This window comes from Hipposideros armiger, unplaced genomic scaffold, assembly GCF_001890085.2.
Source record: "Hipposideros armiger isolate ML-2016 unplaced genomic scaffold, ASM189008v1 scaffold_202, whole genome shotgun sequence".
Lineage (NCBI taxonomy): Eukaryota > Metazoa > Chordata > Mammalia > Chiroptera > Hipposideridae > Hipposideros > Hipposideros armiger.
The window spans coordinates 1,575,300-1,595,755 of record NW_017731552.1 but is presented as its reverse complement, the minus strand read 5'-3'; the positions used below and the strand labels follow the sequence as shown (position 1 = coordinate 1,595,755).

Here is a 20,456-nt window from a genome sequence, read left to right as displayed (position 1 = left end):
CCCAGTCCGGAGCAGCAGCGCGCGCTCCCCCGCCCTCGGCGTCGCACCCCCAAGCTCCGCTCGGGCCGGGCCCCGCTCGGTCGCTGGCGGCCGGGCCCTCCGCGAGCGCCCCGGGCGGGGCTTATGAGGCCCCGCGCCAGCTCCGCCCCGGCCGCTATTGGCCCCCGAGCCCACGCCCGCACGCCCATTGGCTGCTTCTGACAGCTCCGCCCCTCCCCTCCGCCGGGCCCATCAACACCGCACGGCCCGCCCCCAGGCGCCTCGATTGGGTGAGTGCAGGAGCTGGCCTCGCCTCTCCATTGGCCAGATGGTCGGGACACGCCGGCGCCCACCCACGTGCCCGCTGACCGGCTTCACCCTCATTGGAGACGGCGCACGCCAGCCAAGGCGGCCATGACCAACCGAACGACTGCTGGGGCTCGGATTGACAAGGACGCTCGGGGACCTCCCAACGATCGCACGGGGACAGGTATGTATTGGCTTGCGGAGTCAACCCGAGGCGCGGACTGGCTGGGGAGAGTGCCAATCACGGCCCGGGCCCCGCCCTACTTATCTGGAGGCAGTTGAGTACGTGAGACCCTGCACAACATCAGCAACCCGGCCGGGGAGTGGCGGCGACGGGGTTCGAGACCGGTAGCCGGAACTTGGGTGCAGAGTTCCCCAATACGCAAAGTCCCGAGTTAGGAAGAATAAATAGCTCCAATGAAACCCATTTTGCAAATGAGAACTGAGAACTGTAGAAATAAAAATTCAAGCATCAAGCGCCCTCCCACCCCCCGACAAAATTAACCAAGTTCGTTTCCATCACAATCAACCTTTGTATATAGAGGCAAGGCCTTCCAGATAGGTGTCTTCCCCAAGTTCCCTAAAACGTAAGGAAGGCGAGGAGTTTGGTGTTACCTGATTTAGGTGCAAAGCTCACCTGGGCCTCACGCCTCGCTGTGGGCGGCCTCCAGCGAGGTAACCTCTCGGGGCCTGTTTCCCTTGTGAAATGGATGTGATGGTAATACACACACGTACACACACAAACTCCTCTCCTGGGAATGTGGCCAGAATTGTGAGGTGGCACGTAAAGGGTTTGACCATGTGGCCTTGCATAGTGAGCATTTAATTAAGGTTTACTATTATCATCATCAATTGGGTATCAGAAAGTGTGGGCACGCCCCCACTTCACAGCGAGCAGTATAAAACCGGCAATTGGGGGTTTTCTAATACTATTTTCAGAGCTTGTACACTAGCTTGCACAGTTCAAGGATGCTTTCTTGCAGCAGCACTGAATACAATTGTTCCCAATGTTTTGTTCTAAATATCCAAGGGTATGGGATAAGTAACTTGTGGCACAGGGTACTCTGGGATACTATGTAGCAATGACAAAGGAGGCAGATCTACAATGTATGGCTAGACACACACATTTGTAAGCACAGACACAAAAATATGCATACACCAGAACACGGCATACATGTTTGTTTACTAAAGTGCTAGACAAAGTGGCTACTTGATAAATGAACTGAAATCAATAGAAAACTGGGCACAAGGCAGAATACGTAAACAGCACTGTTCCAATTTTGTTCTTTAAATTTACATGTAAAACAAATATAGAGAAACATATATAAAAGTACATATGTACCCTGGTTTTGCCATATCTTTAGGTAAACCACTTAACCTCTCTATGCCTCACCTGCAAAATGGCTATGCCAAAACCATACTAGTTTTGGGCCAGCCGAGTGGCTCAGTTGGTTAAGAGCTCACTCAAGAGTTTGAGCTCTGAGCAACAGCGGTTCGAGTCCCAGCCCGAGCTGAGCAGCCGCTGAGCTGCCAACAGGTGGCAGGGTGGCTCAGCTAAAAAAAAAAAAAACTATACCAGGAGTGGCTGGTTAGCTCAGTTAGTTAGAGCGCAGTGCAGATAACACCAAGGTTGCAAGTTCGATCCTCACATGGTCCACTGAGCTGTGCCCTCTACAACTAGATTGAAACAACTACTTGACTTGGAGCCAATGGGTCCTGGAAAAACACAGTTCCCTCATTTAAAAAAATAAAAAAAAAACTATACCAAAGGGTTGTTCTGAGGTTGAATATTACAGTATTAACACATATACATGTACAAATAAAGCTTGAAAATGGCAACCCTCTGGATGTCAGGATATGTATTTTGACTTTTTCTTCATGTAGTCAGTTTCTCAATGTTCTAAAGGGATTGTGTATTAATTTTATAACCTGAGATAGAGGGAAAGAAGGAAGTTTTACATTAAAAAATCAACCAGGTGGATTTAAAAATGTGGTCCATCTAGGGGCAGGCAGTTAGCTCAGTTGGTTGGAGCACAGTGCTCATAGCACCAGGGTTGCTGGTTCGATCCCCACATGGGCCACTGAGTTGTGCCCTCCACAACTAGAATGAAACAACTACTCAACTTGGAGCTGATGGGTCCTGGAAAGGCACACTGTTCCCCAATAAAAATAAAAAAAATTAAAATGTGGTCCATCCATACACTGGAATATTCTTCAGCTTATAAAAGAGGGACGCACGGACACTTTCTACAACATGGATGAACCTTGAACACCAGACCAAGACCAAATAGCACATGAACTGTCCAGAACAGGCAAAGCGAGAGACAAATCCAGAGTGGATTTGTGGTTGTCAAGCTGGGGAAGGGAGATGGGGAGTGACTGCTAGGGAGTATGGGTTTTCCTTTTAAGGTGATAAGGACCACCAACTAGACAGTGGTGATGGTTGCATCACCATCACCTATATGCTAAATATGCTAAAAAAACACTGTGAATATGCTAAAAAACACTGAACTGTACACTTTAAATGGGTGAACTGAATGGCCACATGAAATATATTTCAATCAAGCTATTACATTTTTTTTTAATCTACCAGGAAGGAAATATGCCTACTACTGTGATTATTTCTGCATAGTGGTTGCACAAATACAATCTTCTGGGTTTTGCTAATTTTTAACAATGACATTGTTAACTTTGAAAATGAGAAACATCCCAAAATACCAGTCTTGACAATGAACCCACTTCAGTGTGTTCTGTCCCTGTGTAGGGCCCACCTAGAGATATATTATAAACTTTTCCCCATTCCTTATAGCTGAGTATTTTTCCTATATTTATGTCATGTCCACATCTCACATATTTTTTATATAATTTGCATACCATACAATCCACCCAGTGTAAATTCAATGGACTATAGTATACCCACCAATACATGCAACCATCACCAGATTCAGAACACTTTCATCACCAAAAGCCCTGCACCTTAAGTTACCACCACCCCCACTCCCCCCGCACTGCTCCCACTGCCCCACTCTCCAGTATCACTAGTCTTCCTGTAAAGGGATCCCTGTGTTGGAGATTTCATGGGATCATATAATGTATGATCATTTGTGACTGCCTTTGGGCACTTAGCATATTTTCAAGGGCACTCTTGACATGTTTTAAGGACCAAAATAAGCAGAACTTTCTTATTAAATCAGATCTGCCCACACCATTACCTAACCATCAATAAAAGGCACCGGTAATAAGTCGATGTGGATAATGGCCTCTGCAGAATTCAGCATCATTACCTCCCCTGGAGTCAATTTTTAAACCTGTCTCATGCTTCGCCTGACTTCTGCTGGAAATAGCATTTCAGGTCTTCAGTCCCCACACTCCCTGCTGGTGTGCCCACATTTCTCCAGGCCTGCAGACACTCCTTCTAAAGGTTGTTCAACTTCCTAGCTGATGATTCAGGCTGGTGATGCCCACTCAAGGCAAAGCTGGTCTAGTAGGACACCACTGCAGCCTCAGTTTCCTCTAATGTAAATAGGGACAGTAGCACCCACCTTAGTGAGAATAAGTGATCTCCCACTCCAAGCTGGATTTGACCTTGTGGCTGTAGTTTGCTAACCCCCCTAAAGGTCAAAGCCGAAGCCCTCCTGAGCGGCAGTTAGAACCACTAAGTGCCCAGTGGGCTACAAAGTGATTTACAAATAGAAGATACACCAAATGCATCTGTAAAAGACGTTTATTCTGAGAATCTAAAATCTGGACAAAAAAATATTGAACTTCTTAGAAAACACCTACACAGGACTTTGTCATTTCTTCCTAATACATTAACAACCTAATAATAAGGAGGGGAAAAAAACTTTTCAAACAATATTGCTCCAGTTTGTCTGCAGTTATGTAATTTAAAATATCCCTGTTCTATTGAGGTATTAAGCTGCAAACTTTGGTAAAGTTAGAAAAATTAACAAATCATTGCAAAAAATACAAAAACAAAAACAAAACCAAAAACAAAACCCAAACCCTAAGTTATAGATTTCTTGGTACATATACAGTAACTACAAAAAAACAAGACAAATTTCATTTAGAAAAAGTGTTGACTTTAAAAACAAATTCCCTCCTATAACTCCAAATTGGCAAGATGAAAATTCAACTTAAAGGAACAACAAAACTCATCCCAAACACTCACCTTGTCTCAGGAAGAACTGGTTGGCCAGTCTGAGACTCTGGTTGGCATTTTCATTAATTCAGTGCTAAAAACAGCCCTGTGTTTAGAAAGAAAGAAAGAACCAAAGGCACTTGAACATGGCTTCGTGCATCTGCTTCCATGGCATTCCAGGTCGGACAGCGCTTGGCGGCACACCCAGCCCCACATAGAGTCCAGCGGAGGTACCTTCTGTATGGCCTCAACTCTGCTCAAGGGGCACAGGCCTCTCTGTGTGCGGGTCTTAAACACGGAAGCCAACTGGTGGCAGATGGCTTTGAGGCAAGAGTTTAAACTGGGCTCAACAGGATTTTTCCTCTTTTCCTTTCAACAATGTCCTGATGATGATGGTGGGACCACGCCACACCCAGGGCAACCACCAGGCACCATCCTGCTGGGTTTGGGGGTTAAAATTCTGTCAGGAAGGTACACTTGCTTTCAGCTTTGGGGGTCAAACCCACACATGTGGAAAAGATTGTTCTAGGCAGCCAATGCCTCCATGCAAGAACTTCTGAGAACTTGACGTTGGGAACATAAGCGGCCTTCAGGCCAAGTCATTTCTAATTCCATCTTCAGAAAATTTGTTTGTTTGTTTTTTGCTTATACCCTGAAGGCTTTGTACTTTTTAAAAAAACCAAAGTAAAACATTGAGAAGTCCAACTTTCTTTCTTTCTTTCTTTCTTTGAGCCATAATACAAATTCCTGAAAATTTATAGATAAAAAACAAAACAAAACAGGAAGACAACTTTTTAGGGAGTAGAGGGAAAGCTACCTGTTTAAGTTAAACCCACTAAAAACGGGCGGCGGGGGGTGGGGTGGGGGGGCCAAAGACCCCTCTGATGCGTTTTTTAAAAACGCCCGGTGAGAAGTGCTTGAGGATCACCGGCCGTTGCCGTAGCCGGGAAAGAGCTGGTTGAGGACCGTCTGAAGCGGCTGGTTCACCTGCATGGCATAGTTCCGGCCCAGGTCATAGCGGCAGGCGGGGCAGCTGAACACCTGGGCCCGGAAGGATCTGTCCAGGCAATCCTACAAGAGAGAAGGCGGGTGAGACATGACGTCCACATCAGTAGGGCCGCTCCTGGCCACTCATTGTCCCTGTCAACAGGGTCAGGAGCAATTACTGACTTCTCACAGGGTCCAGAGGCCCCTCCTGACCCTCAGTCTCACTTTCTACCACTTGCCATCACCCATCACCAGCCTGGCCTCCCCAGAACCCCTCAAAGGCTCCAAGCTCATCTCGGCCCGTAGGCCTTGGCACATGCAGGTCACACCACCTAACAGGTTTGTCCTCTGGCTCTCTCGTCACTCCAGTCTTGGCTCAAGTCACCTCCTCAGAGGACCCTTCCCTGACTCTCCTGGAATATCCGCAGCCAATCCTATCGCCGCAGCCAATTCTATCACCTCACCCAATTTGGCTTAAAATAGCACCTTTCGCCTTCTGGAATCGTCCTGTTTACTAATGTGTTTCTAACACGCCAGATGCTACTCTGCAATTTGGAGCTACATCTTGACCCTCCCAGCACCAAGCATAGAACCTCACACATAGCAGATGCTCAATAAATATGCATCAATGAGAATAAAGGGGGAAAGGAGGGAATTCTGGTACTGAGCCAGACTTCTGGGTTCAAACTCAGTTCTCAACTAAGTGATGCCTGGGGAAGAAAGCCAGGTAGAGATAGAGCTACGAAGTGGACAGGTCCTGGGGAGCCAACTTCTCAATCAGAAAAATGAGGAAGATACCACCCAGCTGGGCAGACAATTCACACAGGTACACAGACACTTGCACAGGCACACACACCTGAAGGATGGCATCAGGCAACTGGGTAAGGGAATAAATGTCAGGAAAGCCTGCTGACTCCACATTGAACCATAGAAGCATACTGAGGCTTTTATTTACTACTTTTTTTTTTTTTTTTTAGATTTTTATTGGGGAATTGGGGGATGGGAAGAGACAAGTTGCTGTCCTTTTGTTCTTCAGTCTAGTTGTGGAGGACGTTGCTTCACTGGCCCAAGTTGGCACCATCATTGGGCTCTTCCCGGGCTTCTGGACGGCCGCTCACTGCTGGCCGCTCACGATGACTGCTGGTTACACACGGTAGCCCATGGCAACCCACTGCAGCAGGGGCTGCTGCCTACGCCAGCGACTGACGGCAGCCCAGCTCCAGGTTGAGCTGTTGTTCAGCATCTTAGCTGTAGAGGGCAGTGTCACTGGCCCTCATATGTGGGATCCGAACCGGAGCCCTCTCGTGTCCCAAGCCAGCTCTTAACCAATGCGCCACTCAGCTGGCCCTGTTTCCTACTTTTTAAAACTCCTGGATTCTTTTTTCAATATAAAGCTTATAGCTTTGATTCCAAAGACAAAAGGTAGCTCTTTCTGCTCAACACAACTAAGATTCTGGTCCACGTTCAAAATCAGGTTCTGTGTTGCTGCATGACTCATAGCAGCCAAAAGTTGGAAACAACCTAAGTGTTCATCAGCGAATGCACGATACACAAAATGTGGTCCATCTGGACAATGGAATACTATTCAGCCTTGAAAAATAAATTCTGACACACGTAACATGGATGAACCCTGAAGACATGATGCTCAGTGAAATAAGGCAGACACACAAGGACAAATACTGTGTGATCCCACTTGTAGGAGGTCCCCAGAAGAGTCAGACTCACAGAGACAGGAAGTAGATGGTGGTGCCAGGGGCTGGGGGAGGGGAGGGGAGTGAGTGTTTATTGGGGACAGAGTATCAGTTTGGGAAGATGAGAAAGTTCTGGAGATGGTTGTACATTTTTTTTTTTTAATTTGCAGAAAAAGAGTTTATTAGAAGAAAAAATACATTTCAAAGAAGCAGGCCCAAACAGTAGAGAATGGCTCAAAGGCCATTATTAGAAAAGTACACTCCAAAGAGTTTGGAGTGGGCCGAGCAAAGGAGGAAGCTCAAAAGGTTCAAGGGAGCACAGGGCAAAAACCAGGGCCAGGGCCAGGGAGTCATTATTAGGAGAAAAAGTACACTCCAAAGAGTTTGGAGCGGGCCCCGAACAGAGGCAAAGCTCAAAATGCTCAAAAGGCCTGTACAACATTTTAAATGTACTTAATGCCACTGGACTGTACACTTAAAAATGGTTAGGATGATAAATTCTATGTTGTGTGCATTTTACTACAATTAAATAATTTTTTAATAAAGTAAAAAAACAAAAAAAAAAATCAGGTACCAGGACATCATGGGGGAGGGTCCAAACCGTTTTTCCATAACCCCTTACATGCTGAGCTTCTGGGAGGTATGACCACAATTGCACAGACAGACGGGGCAGACACATAAATGTCAGTCCCCTCTTCTTTCAGTGTAAGCACTTTGACACTGACTGACCCGAGATGCTTGGTCCCTGAAATCCCAGTAATCAGTCCATTTCTGCCTGACCTTATGCAAGCTCCCCCTGCGTCTCATGCTTCCGCTTGCGAGCGGGCCTGCAGCACTACAGTGAGTGACACCTGGAGCCAGAAGCCAGCCAGGTGCTACACCCCTTTCACCAGGAGCAACTGAGGCCGGGAGGGTTAGGTGGCTTTCCAAGGCTGGGAGGGGCAGAGCTGGGGAGAGGATCAAACCCTGGCCTCTGACTCCAAAGCCCTTGCGTCACCCTTCTGCCAAGCCTGAGCTTCTCCTCCAGGTCACAGAGCTGAAGGAACTCATCAGGCCACAGGACAAGGCAGCAGGGCCCAAGAGCAGAGAAGGGAAGGCCTGACCCTGAAGCCAAACTGCTTGCTGTTCAGAGTCCCTCCCCTGGTATAACAGCTAATGCTAATGCGTGGACTGGGACTGAGATAGTCCCAGTTGAGGAAGGGGGCCAGGGCTGGGGAGCAAAATCGCCAGCAGCTCAGAGACCAAGGATGACCAGGAGGCTGGGATGATTCCTTCTAATACTGTCTGCCTGCACTGCCCATAAGTTCCTACTGACACTCTGGCCAGAAGAAACTGCAAAGAAACCATTCAAACAGATCAGCGCTTCTCAATTGAGCAATTCTGCCCCCAGAGGCCCCCTGGACCATCTCAGGGACATCTGTGGTTGTCACGACTGGGGGTGCTCCCAGCTTCAAGTGGGTGGGGCCATGGATGCTGCTCAACCCTCCACAGTGCCCAGGATGGCTCTCCCCGCCGAGAATTTTGCAGCCCCAATGTCTGCAGTGCCAAGAGGGAGACCCTGGTCTAGTGTCATCTCCTTCATATTGTTTCCCTCCTGAGACTAACCAGCAGGCAGAGACTACTGCCCATCGCCCAGCCCCATGTCTACGAACCCCAGGTGCTCAGATGTGCCTACCTATCCAGGCTTCTGCACATGCCTTTCTGCCTGCCTGGAATGCTGCTCCGAGGCCCCCTTCAGACTAAAGCCCCTCCTCTACAGGAAAAGCACCTCAGCCTCTACACCCCAGCCCACCACCTGCCCAATTATCACTTATTATGACCACACCTCAGGCCAGGACCGCCACCTGTCCTGTCCCACCCAGGACCCCCACTATATGAGAGGCTGGGAGAGAGTGTTCCAGAGGGAGGGGAGAACCAGCCAATACACAGAACAGGGCTGGTGTGGCTGGAGGTCATGGGGCAAGGTGACACTGGAATGCAGAGCAGCCAAGGCAGATTTGATGACAGGGCCAGGGGTTGGCGTTTGATTCTGGGGCACAGGAGAGGCACAGGGAGGTGGGGAGCAGGGAAGTGGGGTGATGGGAGCCCGTGAAGGCCAGGAGGCTACTGTAATCGAGGCTACCAGGAAAACAGACAGGCCCTGAGGAGGGTCAGGAGGAGGAAACGTGCAAAAGCCCAGCCCATGAGCGCAGCCACGTGCTGGGTGCATGGCAGCCCAGCTCTGTGCCCATTCCTCTTACCTTGCACACATTATGTTGGCACACGGTCGTGATCGGGCGGAATACCAGCTCCTGGCAACAAATACACTGGAACATTTCCTCCACTTTACTCAGGAATTTCTGAAACCAGAAGACAGAGTGCATGAAACAAGAGCCTCACTCCAGAATGAACCACCACCTTGATGGAATCGTCAGAAAATGGGGCTCCCTGCTGGGGGCCTCGCCCCAGGTCCCCTGATTTCATCCTCCTACCCCAACCCCAGGAGGCAGGAACAGTTGTGATCCCCATTTTAAGATAAGAAAGCAGAGGCTCAGACAGGTGTTAGCCTTGCCCAGGGCCCCTCGTCAGGCAGAGCCCGCCAGGGTCATAGCCTCAACTGTGCTACCAGGACAGGGTGCCCAGGGTCTGAGTCAAGGGCAGGCTTCATCAGGGCCTGATGGCTATTCTCTGAGGCACAGGTCTGAACTCACACAGTAAACAGTACTGAGCGCCTGCTGTGTGCCAACTGGACACGGGACCCAGCTGTGGAGTAAACAGAGCTCCCTACCCTCATGTAGCTTAGAGTCCCATGGGAGGGGCCAAAGATAAAACAGGGACAAACGAAAATGTCACAGCAGTGCTGGGGAAAGACAGCAGGGAGCCTGAGTATGATGACCCCATACGCAGGTCACCAAGAGAATGCTCTGTGGAGGTGACCTAAAGGACATGTAGCCAACTGAATCATGGCCCCCATGACATCAAGTCCAAATTCCCGGATCTGTGTGTCTGGTACCTTCTCTGCAGGTTGGATTAAGTCAAGGCCTCTGAAATGGAGGGATGATCCTGGATTCCCTGGAGTGGGAGTGGGGGAGGGGGCCAGGGTCTTCATAAGAGGGAGGCGGGAGGCTCAGAGTCAGAGAGATGAAGAGGCTGCACTGCTGGCTGTGACGATGGAGGAGGGGCCACGAGCCAGGGACGCGGCTCCTCTAGAAGCTGGAAAGGCAGCAAATGGACTCTCCCTGGAGCCTCCAGAAGGAACCGGCCCTGTTGATGCCTTGATTTTAGCCCCAAAAGGCTCATTTCAGATGTCTGACCTCCAAAGCCATGAGAATAACTTTGTGTTGTTTTGAACCACTAGGTCTATGGTCATTTGTTATGGCAGCCACAGGGGATCCATGAAGGAGCGGGGCACTGAGCCAGGAGGGCTGTGGGGGAAGGTGCTCAGGCAGAGGGACCTGCGACGGGATGACCAGGAGGAGCCCAGAAGGGGAGGACATCAGCAGTAACAGGCAGATGGCCCAGGGTTTGGGTAGGACTCTGCGAGTGGGCCAAGGAGAGCTGGTCCCCACCAGGTGGGGCAGCAGCCAGAGGACAATAAACTACTCATCTGCAGTGACCTATCAGTGTCACCCTGCTCAGAGCAGGAAAATTAAAAAAGATAGCCTAGGAAAGGTGACTCCTCAGAAAGGTGAGCACAGAATGATCACGTGATACAGCAATCCCACCTCTGGGTACAGACAGTCCCCAACTTACAAGTTTGAGTTATAATTTTTCAACTTTGTAATGGTGTAAAAGCAATACAAATTCAGTAGAAACCATACTTCAAATTTTAAATTTGGATCTTTTCCAAGGTTAGCGATAGGCAATACGCTCCTCTCCCGTAACACTGGGCAGAGGCAGCAGTGAGACGACTGTGCCCAGCTGGAGGCTAATGTCAGTGTCTAAGCACGCTTACGGAAGGCGGGGCTACCTATGGTATTTGGTAGGTTAGTCTATCAGATGCGTTTTCCACTTATGATGGACTTAAGAGGTAACCCCATCATAAATCAAGGAGCATCTATATGTACCCAAGAGAACTGAAAGCATGCACACCCATGTTGACAGCAGCATGATTCACAATGGCCACAAGTTGTAAAAACAATCCAAGTGTCCATGGGCAGATGATGGATACACAGAACAGTCCATCCAGACAATGGAAGATTATTCAGCCTTGAAAAGGAAGGAGATTCTGACACCTACTACAACATGAATGGACCTGGAGGACATGATGCTCAGTGTAATAAGCCAGACACAGAAGGACAAATACCATGTGATTCCCCTTATATGAGGTCCCCAGAGGAGTCAGACTCATAGAGACAGGAAGTAGATGGTGGGGCCAGGGGCTGGGGAGGGGAGGGGAGTGAGTGTTTAATGGGGACAGAGTGTCAGTTTGGAAAGATGAGAAAGTTCTGGAGATGGACGGTGGGGATGGTTGTACTACAATGTGAGTGTACTTAATGCCACTGAGCTGTGCACTTAAAATGGTTAAAATGAAAAATCTTGTTACCTCTATTTTGTCACACTAAAAATAAAGGAGGGGAAAAGGCTGCCCAGGCGGGTGGGGGCGCTCACCGGCCCATCCTTGAGCGATTTGAGGATCTCCGTCCACAGCTTGGTGTTACTCTGGTCCTCCCTGATGAGGCCCTTCTGCTGCACTGTGAGGCTATATGGCTCCACCTTGGTTTTCTTGGGTGTCCTTCCCGGGGACCCAGCGCTGGTCCTGCCACCTGGGACAGAGCAGAGTAGTGAGGGCAGGCCGGTGGGCCCGGAGCACACATGGACGGGCTGCCCTCAGAGACACCCACCTGCTGATTTGCTCTTCCGTTTGCCCTTCCTGGGGGATGAGAAGCCCTCCTGTTCCTCCTCTTCTTCCTCTTCCTCCTCCTCCTCGGCCACCCTCTTTCTGTTCTCCTTCTCCTTCTCTTTCTCTTTCTTGGCCAGGGCCTCAAGGTAGCCTTCCGGATACTAAGGGAGGGAGGGCGAAGACAGGCTGTGAGGAGCAGGCTGGAGCGGTGGGCCTCCTGGGCAACCCAGACTCCCCTACGGGGTTTGGGGACCAGGGACTGCCCCACCCTGACACCCAGCCCTGCACTTCCTGCCACCTCCCTTCTCCGCGCACCTCACTGTGACTTCCTCCCCAGTCCCCACATCAGCCTTAAGAGCCTTAACTCCTTCTACCTGACAGACAGCCTCAGCTGCAACTCCTCCACTCACTCAACTCCGGAGCCTGGGGCAGTAACTCATCACCACACTTACCCTGATAAAGGGCTAACTGCCCCTGGCAGGGTGGAAGTGACAAATTAATTGAGAAAGAGCATATAGAAAGCTTAGCATCAGGTCCAGCCACTATGATAATCTTATTATCTTTATTATTTCCATTAGGAGTAGGCAAACTTTACCCCAAGAGTCCAGGTGGTAAACATTTCCAGCTTTATGGGGACACCAAGCTCTGTTGTGGCCCAACAGCAGGCAGAGCCCACATGGGAATGAAGGGGCATGGTTGTGCCCCAAGAAAACTTCGTTTGCACACAACTGGCCCCAAGACCTTAGCTCACCAACCAACCCCTTGGACTCTTCCAGGTCTTAAAAGGCATGAGTTGATTATAACCCCATCTCTAAGGCACCTACAGGCATGTCTGATTCTGAAATGTTTCATCAAGAAATCACCAACCGAGCCGGCTGAGTGGCTCAGTTGGTTAAGAGTGCGAGCTCTGAGCAACAGGGTTGCCAGTTCAATTCCCACATGGGCCAGTGAGCTGCGCCCAAGCTGAGCTGCCATTGAGCTGTCAGCTAGTGAGAGCACGTGCTCCTAACAAGGTTTCTGGTTCAACTCCTGAATGGGATGGTGGGCTATGCCCACCTGCAACTAAGATTGAACACAGCACCTTGAACTGAGCTGCCACAAGCTGCCGACGGGCAGCCGGATGGCAACTGGACTTGGAACTGAGCTAGCTGTGCCCTCCACAACTAAGACTGAAGGGAACTTGGCTGTTCCCCTTCCCCAATAAAAAAAAAAAAACGTTAAAAAAAAAAAATCACCAAACTTCTTTAAAAGCAACACTAATTTGCAATGAAGGCTGAAGTCCTAAATAAAAACCCTACTCCCACCAGATGCTGATATTCCCGTCCCATGGTTGTTTTTCTCCCCAGTTCCCCAGCTTCTGAAATTCCCCGTGGTACAAACTTATGTTCAAAAGACAACTCCTTGTGACCTCCCCCAAAGGGTAGGCGCTATCAGACTCTCAATGGCAATTAAGACTCCTTAAATAGTCCCACAACAGTTATCAGCCACAAAGCACCTCACCATAATAAATAGAAAAAACACCATAATTATAGTGCCAAAAGCCCTATCACCACACAGGGTGAATTCTCGGAAGATGGAAGAGTTCATTTCTGTAAAGAGGTGAGCAGTAGCTGGGAGGGATCAACCCTCATTATCTTTATACCTAGACCTCTCTGTATTCCACCGGTTTTGTTGTTTTTTTTCTGTTGGTTTTTTTTTGGGGGGGTGGGGGTGGGAGGGCAAATTGATTTCAGACAAACCCATCTACTAATACAGCCAAGATAAGTCTGGCTCTCAACTCTAAAACTACAATCGCGAAGGCACAACACGATCTGCCCATCCCCAACGTTCACTAGCTAAAGAACAAAAATGGGGCAGCCAGCAAGGTGTGGCCAGCTTGGCGGCTGGACATCATTTAGGATGAGAGACCCGGGAGAGCTTCTGGGCCGAGAAGGCAGGCCCCGGCTGGCTGAGCACTCACCGCCCAGTCCTCCTTGGGGTTGGCTCCTGCCATGATGCCCAGTGACGGACCAGGGAGACAAGGCTGGCCCAAGCCGTGCGGGCGTTAGGTGCTAGATGGGCCAGAGGTGCCCAGAGATGGGCTCCCAGAAGTGGCAGACCTGGGCATCCAGTTCCCACGCACCTGCATGGTCAGCCCCAGCTTCTTGATCCGGTCCTTCCCTTCCTTTGTCCAGGGGCCAGGTTCATTGTCATCCCTCCTCAGGAGATAGCGCCACACTAGGAAGCCAGATTTCCCCTTCTCAGGCCAGTACCTCACGACCTGTGGGAAGTGAGCCGATCGATGTCAGTGTCGTCTGGGACTGAAGGTGGCCTGGGCAGGCAGGCGCAGGGAGGACCACTCACCTTGTAGATGCCGTCATACCGGTTGCCCTCAGTGGGGGCGTATTTGCTATGCTTGCGGCCCTTGACATTGCGCACCACCCGGACCGGCTTCCCGGACCGCCAGTCCTTGGCTTCGGCCCCTTTGCGGTCATTGATGGGGGCACTGCAGTTGAGAGCCAGCGCCCTGCAGGGACAGCAGGGGCCACATATTATAGGTCGGATTGTGTCAAGAAAGAGAGATTTGCATCCTAACCTCTGGAAGCTATGAACGTGACCTTCTTTGGAAAGCGGGTACTTGCAGTTGGAGTCAACTTCAGAGGTCAGAATGGTTGGGGGGGTGGGAGGGGGCTGGGCTAAATCCAGTGACTGGTGTCCTTACAATAAATGGAAATTGAGACAGACAAATAGGGGAGGACACCATGTGAAGACGGAGACAGAGGTTGGAGTGCTGGGGCCACAAGTCAAGGGACACCAAGAATTGCTGGCAGCCACCAGAAGCTGTAAGAGGCAGAAAGGGCCCTCCCATACCAATTTCAGAGGGAGCATGGCCCCATGACACCTTGATTTTTACTTTGGGCCTCCAGAAATGTGCAAGAATAAATCTGTTGTTTTAAACCACTCAGTTTGTGGTATTGTGTTACTGGAACCACAGGCCAATAACACGCCACGTGAGGAAGATGCCATCAAGGAAAAGAGGCAGCCGCAAACATGCACCAGCCGGCAGGTCTGTCCCGTCAAAGGGCACAGGAGCCTGGGGTGGGCTGACCAGAGGTCAGGCTCAGCACTCAGACATCCTTATCGGGTGCGAAAGAAATGAGCTGCGACTATGCACCTGTTTTCTAGGTACAAACAGCACTTTTTAGAGAACACAGTTTTGTGTCCTGCTTGTATTATTCAATGTTAGTTCACGAGCAGTTCCTCACATTAAATCTCTTCTGAAAAAATGGTTTTTAACAGCTACTGAAATGACAATATTCTACTAGACAAAATGTACAATAATGAACCCTTCACCACCACCCCTTTTCTAGGTAGTCATTTTTATTGATATTACGTTTTTAGGCAACAGTAAAATATTACTACTCATTAGATTTCACCTCCCCATGTCTCATAAACACACTTTGAAAGTAGAATTATAGGGTCCTAAGAACATTTTCAAGGGCTTCCCGGAAAGATGGTACCAACAGTGAAACACAAGTCTTCATTTCTCAACATTTTAGAATTTTTGGCTAATTTCACAGGGGAAATAAAAAGTATCTCACCATCATCGTTTCAATTTGTATTTCTTGGATTACTAAACTTGAATAACTTTTCAGGGTCACTGGAGATTTCTACTTCTTTTGTGAATGATCTGCATGTCTTTTGCTTTTTTCTGTTCATTTTTCTTACTGATTTGCAACAACTCTTTACATATAAGGACCTAACAATCATGTGTCATGTTTGTTGCAGACTTTTCCCCCGAAGAGTCATCTACCTTTTCATTTATTTCACTTACGGGTTTTACTGATACAATTTATAATATTTAGGTCATCAAATCTGTCTTCTCTTTGGGGCTTTATGATACTGTTTATGCTTAAAAAGTCCTTTCCTGGGGCGGCCAGTTAGCTCAGTTGGTTAGAGCGCAGTGCTCATAACACCAAGGTTGCCGGTTCGACCCCCATAGGGCCCACAGAGCTGCACACTCCACAACTAGATTGAAACAACTATTTGACTTCAAGCTGAAAAAACACACTGTTCCCCAATTTAAAAAAAATAAAATACAATGAAATTGAATGAGGCCATTCCCATTTACAAAAAAAACGTCCTTTCCGATCTTGCAACTGGGGGCCAGCGAACTCTGGCGCACTGCTTGGTTTTGCAAATCAAGTTTTATTGGAACACAGTCATGCCCGTTCATTTACATAAGCTCTGCGGATGCTTTTGTACTAAGATGGCAGAGCTGATTGGCTGCAACAGAGACCACGTGACCCACAAAGCCGAAAAGTTTTACAATCTGGCCTATTAGGGGGAAAATTTACTTTACTACATCTGAATGACTCACAAAACTTCAGCAGAGAAGGGGAGAAAGATATTCAGCATCCTTACATTCCACCACACTTAACGGGGATCTAACTTTCTGGACACGACACCCCAAAACAGAACCAATCCCTTTCCCTCTGTGTAGCTGTCAGAGGGCGGGGCAGAAGCGAGTTGGTGAAAAAACACGAAAATCTTGTTTCTGTGAACCTGTTGGTGTTGGTGAGTTTCTGATCACAGGACTGTTCCGCAGTCCGCTTGTTGCCGGAAAGGTCTCGACCGCCGCTGCCTGTGTACGTGAATGAATTCCCATGGTCCTGAAACAGAGAAGGGCAAGCTGAGCCCCCCACAAAGAGCAGAGACTTCACTGAAAATAAACCCACAACACCCACTAGGATTTCAACTGTCAAAGAAACAGAAAATAACCAGGTTGGCGAGGATGTGGAGAAATCAGAACCTTGTGCACTGATGGTGGGAATGGAAAATGGTGCAGCTGCTGTGGAAAACGGTATGGAGGGGCTTCAAAAAATTAAAAATAGAATTACAATATGATCCAGCAATTCCACTTCTGGGTCTATACCCAAAAAAACTGAAAACAGAGTCTTTCAGAGATATTTGTACACTCATATTCACAGCAGCATGATTCGCAATAGCCAAGAGATGGAAGCAACCCACGTGTCCATCAACAGATGCTGGATAAACACAATGTGGTCCATCCAGACAACAGAATATTATTCAGCCTTAAAAAGGAAATTCTGACACCTTCTACAACATGGATGAACCTAGAGGACATTATGTTCAGTGAAATAAGCCAGACACAGAAGGACAAATACTGTGTGAATCCACTCATAGGAGGTTCCTAGAGGAGTCAAATCCCTAGAGACAGTAAGTAATGGTGGTGCCAGGGGCTGGGGGAGCGGAGGGGGGTGAGTGTTTAATGGGGACAGAGTGCCAGTTTGGGGAGATGAGCAAGTTCTAGAGACGGATGGTGGGGATGGTTGCACAACAGTGTGAATGTGCTTAATGCTAGTGAGCTAGCTGTACACTTAAAAATGGTTAAAACAGTACATTTTATGTGTATTTTACCACAACTAAAAAATAAAACGAGGTCCCACTCACCACATCGTCCTCGTACCCTCCGGCCAGGACCAAGGAGTATGCCCCATCGTTGCTCCGGCCATGGATGCCCGCCACGTGAGGTCGATGGACCCCCGACTCACTGACCTGCAAACCCACCAAGAAACAATGGCACTGTCTGGACTAGTTGCTGTAGAAAAGCTCAATCCCACCTCCTTGCTCCCGCCTCCAGAGCCAGTGGCCTGATTCCTTCTCAATGCCTCACGCCTGTTATGAGAACCTCTCTGATGCCACGACACAGGAGCTGTTTGAATTCCAGCCCCACCACCTGCTCAAGGGTTGACCCTCGCCCAGGTGGAGAGGCTTCTGGAAGGCTACTGCCTGTCGGCCGAGCCCCGGAACCCAAGATATTTGCGGTACCTGGACTCTGAACCTCCACATGGTGCCCACGGGGATCCCCGGGATGGGTCCGTAGTGGTTAGATGGAACGATGGTGCACTCTTTGGTGCGCCCCACACACGCCATGCCCTATCCATTCCAGAAACACAGAGGGAAGAGCAGCATGAGTGGGTGCAGAAGCACAGGGAGGACAGCCAGGGATGCACGGGATGAGGGGGACACCTCACCTTGCCCCAGTCCCGCTGTGAGGACGACGTGGCTGATGCCATCTTTGCCTTCTTCTTACTCTCTTTCAGCTTCTCCCCTGCCAGCACCACCTCACTGGCGTCATTTCGACACTCAGGGCAATACCTATGACAAAATGGATGTCACCAGCTCCTGCCCTCAGCCCACTCAGCTCCCACTAGTCCTACGGAAACAACGGGCTCCTTCTGGCTTCCTGCCATCCTATGCTGTCCAAGATGAGGGGCCATTTAAATCTAAATTCATTAGGTAATCTCAGGTCCTCAGTCATATGTACCACATATGATGTGGTCAGTAGCCATGTGTGGCAAGTGGCAACCACCATGGACAGCGCAGAGAGAGAACATTTACATCACCACATAACATTCTATTGGACAGCATAGAATGCTGTCTCCCTCTCCTGCTGGGAATTTCATGGCGCCTCCCAACAGTGGGAGTAAATCCAGCTGGGGTATGGGAAACACAGGAAACTTCTGTGGGCACTTCTCACTGCCGTGGACTGTTTCCCCATCTCCACAAGGCAGGGAAGAACAACAGTGACTTCTGAGTTATAGTGACAACTCTGTTAGTTAACAGGCTAGGGCTCTTAGACCCGGGCCTGGCACATTACCTTTCCATCAGGTTATCGGTACACGTGCCAAGAGCGTCATGGACAAGAGGCCTGCTCTTAGGTGATGCCAGAACACCCGGTTCTTTGGTTCCTACCTACAGTCTCTTTCCCTGCAGTGACCTGAGGCCTAGGCCACACCTGGAACACAGGGCATTCCTCACCCCGTTTCTATCATTGCCCCTCATGGGTTTACTAGGTGACAGACAACATTAGCCCCATTTCCTGGCACCTGCCAGACTCCCAACCCAGATGGCTGAGCACCACAGCCCCAAGCCCGTCTCCGGAGGGGCCAAGGCATCCACTCACCACTCGTTCTCCGTGGGGATGCTGCTGAGGGGCGGGCAGAGGCAGTATATGTGAAAGGCCATGTCACACTCATCACAAAGGAGCTGCTTGTCAGGGTCCTGCTTGCCCCCGCACAGATGGCAGGCACACACCCGGCAGGTCTTGCTCTGGTCGTCCTTGCAATGCTTACAGGAGGGCCCGCTCTTCCCTGGACATAGGAGCCAGGGTCAACTCGGGCGGGACTGGCCAAACAATGGGACAGGGGCCCCCGCCCCACGCCCAACATGGGAGACACGGAAGCGCAGGATCAGAGCTCACTTCTCATCGGGTTTTCAACCATGGGGCTGCCCTCGCCTGGGCGCTCAATCTTGAAAACTTCATCCACAAAGATGATCCGACAGTCGTTAAGAGAATTATCCCTGTGAGAAACAAGCCATTAGAACATTCCAGCTGGCCAGCCCTGCTGAGGCCCCTCAGAGGGGGCTTGGCCACATAGCACATTCTCGGAGCATAGGAACACCTCTGGTTCTAATTATATCCAATAAGAAGCTTCTCTGGGCCTCGTGCATTCACTTAGCTACTTCCCTTGCCAATTCAAGTTGTACTAAATCAGATATAAGGTGACAGAAAACAGCAAATAAAACAGTTTCAGTACAAGCTGCATTGAGAGTAAGTTCTAACCTTCGGGCAGGCAACGCCTATTAAACAGGGCCCATCATGAAAAAAACCATAAAGGTAAAGTCTGATCAGGGTGCCTATGTCAAAACACAAAAGCTCCTCTAAGTTAAAACGACCTCCAGGGATCAAGCCGACATCTGCATTGGCAACACGCAATGGAAACCGAACGCGAGGCACAAACATGCATCACGTGTGTAACTACATTCTCTAGTAACCACACTCAAAACGTAAGAACACCCGGAATTCACTTGAATGTTTTCTGTAACCCAGTGTACACAAGTATTATTTCAATGTGTAATTAATAATAAAGCATTACAAATCAGCTTTTCTAGTCTTTTTCGGCAATATGTCTTGAAAATCTGGTGTGCATTTCACACTCATGGCACATCTCAGTGTACTGGCTACATTTCAAGTGCTCAGTAGCACATGTGGCCCATCGCGATGAAACTAGACAGCACAGGTCCAGGTCTGCCTGCCAGTTCACAGGAAACGGGGACAGAGGAATAGATGAAATGATACCATGAGGATGCAGATGGTAAAACCCAGACTGTGGAAATTCTATGGGACAAACGACCAGATTTCCTCAAATAAATTGGTAAGGAAAAGGGGAAAAAGAGGAGGATAGGAAACCTAAAGATAAAAGAGATTTAAAAGATATATATCGATCTAACTGAAATCTGTTGACATTACTTAGATCCTGATCAAACAAATGGTTTAGAAAAAAAGTGAGACAATTAGAAAAACAATGACTAGATATGTGTTATTAAGAAATTGTTAGGAGCCGGCCGAGTGGCGCGTTGGTTAAGAGCTGGCTTGGGACGCCAGAGGGCCCCGGTTCGGATCCCACATATGAGGGCCAGTGACACTGCCGTCTACAGCTAAGATGCTGAACAACAGCTCAAC

General features: G+C 49.1%; 1 protein-coding gene across 4 annotated transcripts in view; it reads right to left on the bottom strand.

Moving 5' to 3' along the window:
- Positions 1-5,144: 5,144 nt before the first annotated feature.
- The window catches only part of UHRF1 (ubiquitin like with PHD and ring finger domains 1), a 65,044-nt gene continuing 49,732 nt past the window's right edge, over positions 5,145-20,456 (bottom strand). For all 4 annotated transcript variants that reach the window (XM_019653545.1, XM_019653546.1, XM_019653547.1 and 1 more), the window contains 12 exons: positions 19,194-19,294; positions 18,897-19,083; positions 17,965-18,088; positions 17,759-17,866; positions 17,381-17,485; positions 16,472-16,578; positions 14,270-14,432; positions 14,049-14,186; positions 11,928-12,087; positions 11,695-11,849; positions 9,345-9,443; positions 5,145-5,497 (listed from right to left, as the gene is read on the bottom strand). In XM_019653545.1, the coding sequence (XP_019509090.1) occupies positions 5,351-5,497; positions 9,345-9,443; positions 11,695-11,849; positions 11,928-12,087; positions 14,049-14,186; positions 14,270-14,432; positions 16,472-16,578; positions 17,381-17,485; positions 17,759-17,866; positions 17,965-18,088; positions 18,897-19,083; positions 19,194-19,294 (1,594 nt within the window). In that variant the 3' untranslated portion in view covers positions 5,145-5,350. The remainder of the gene's footprint in view (positions 5,498-9,344; positions 9,444-11,694; positions 11,850-11,927; positions 12,088-14,048; positions 14,187-14,269; positions 14,433-16,471; positions 16,579-17,380; positions 17,486-17,758; positions 17,867-17,964; positions 18,089-18,896; positions 19,084-19,193; positions 19,295-20,456) is intronic.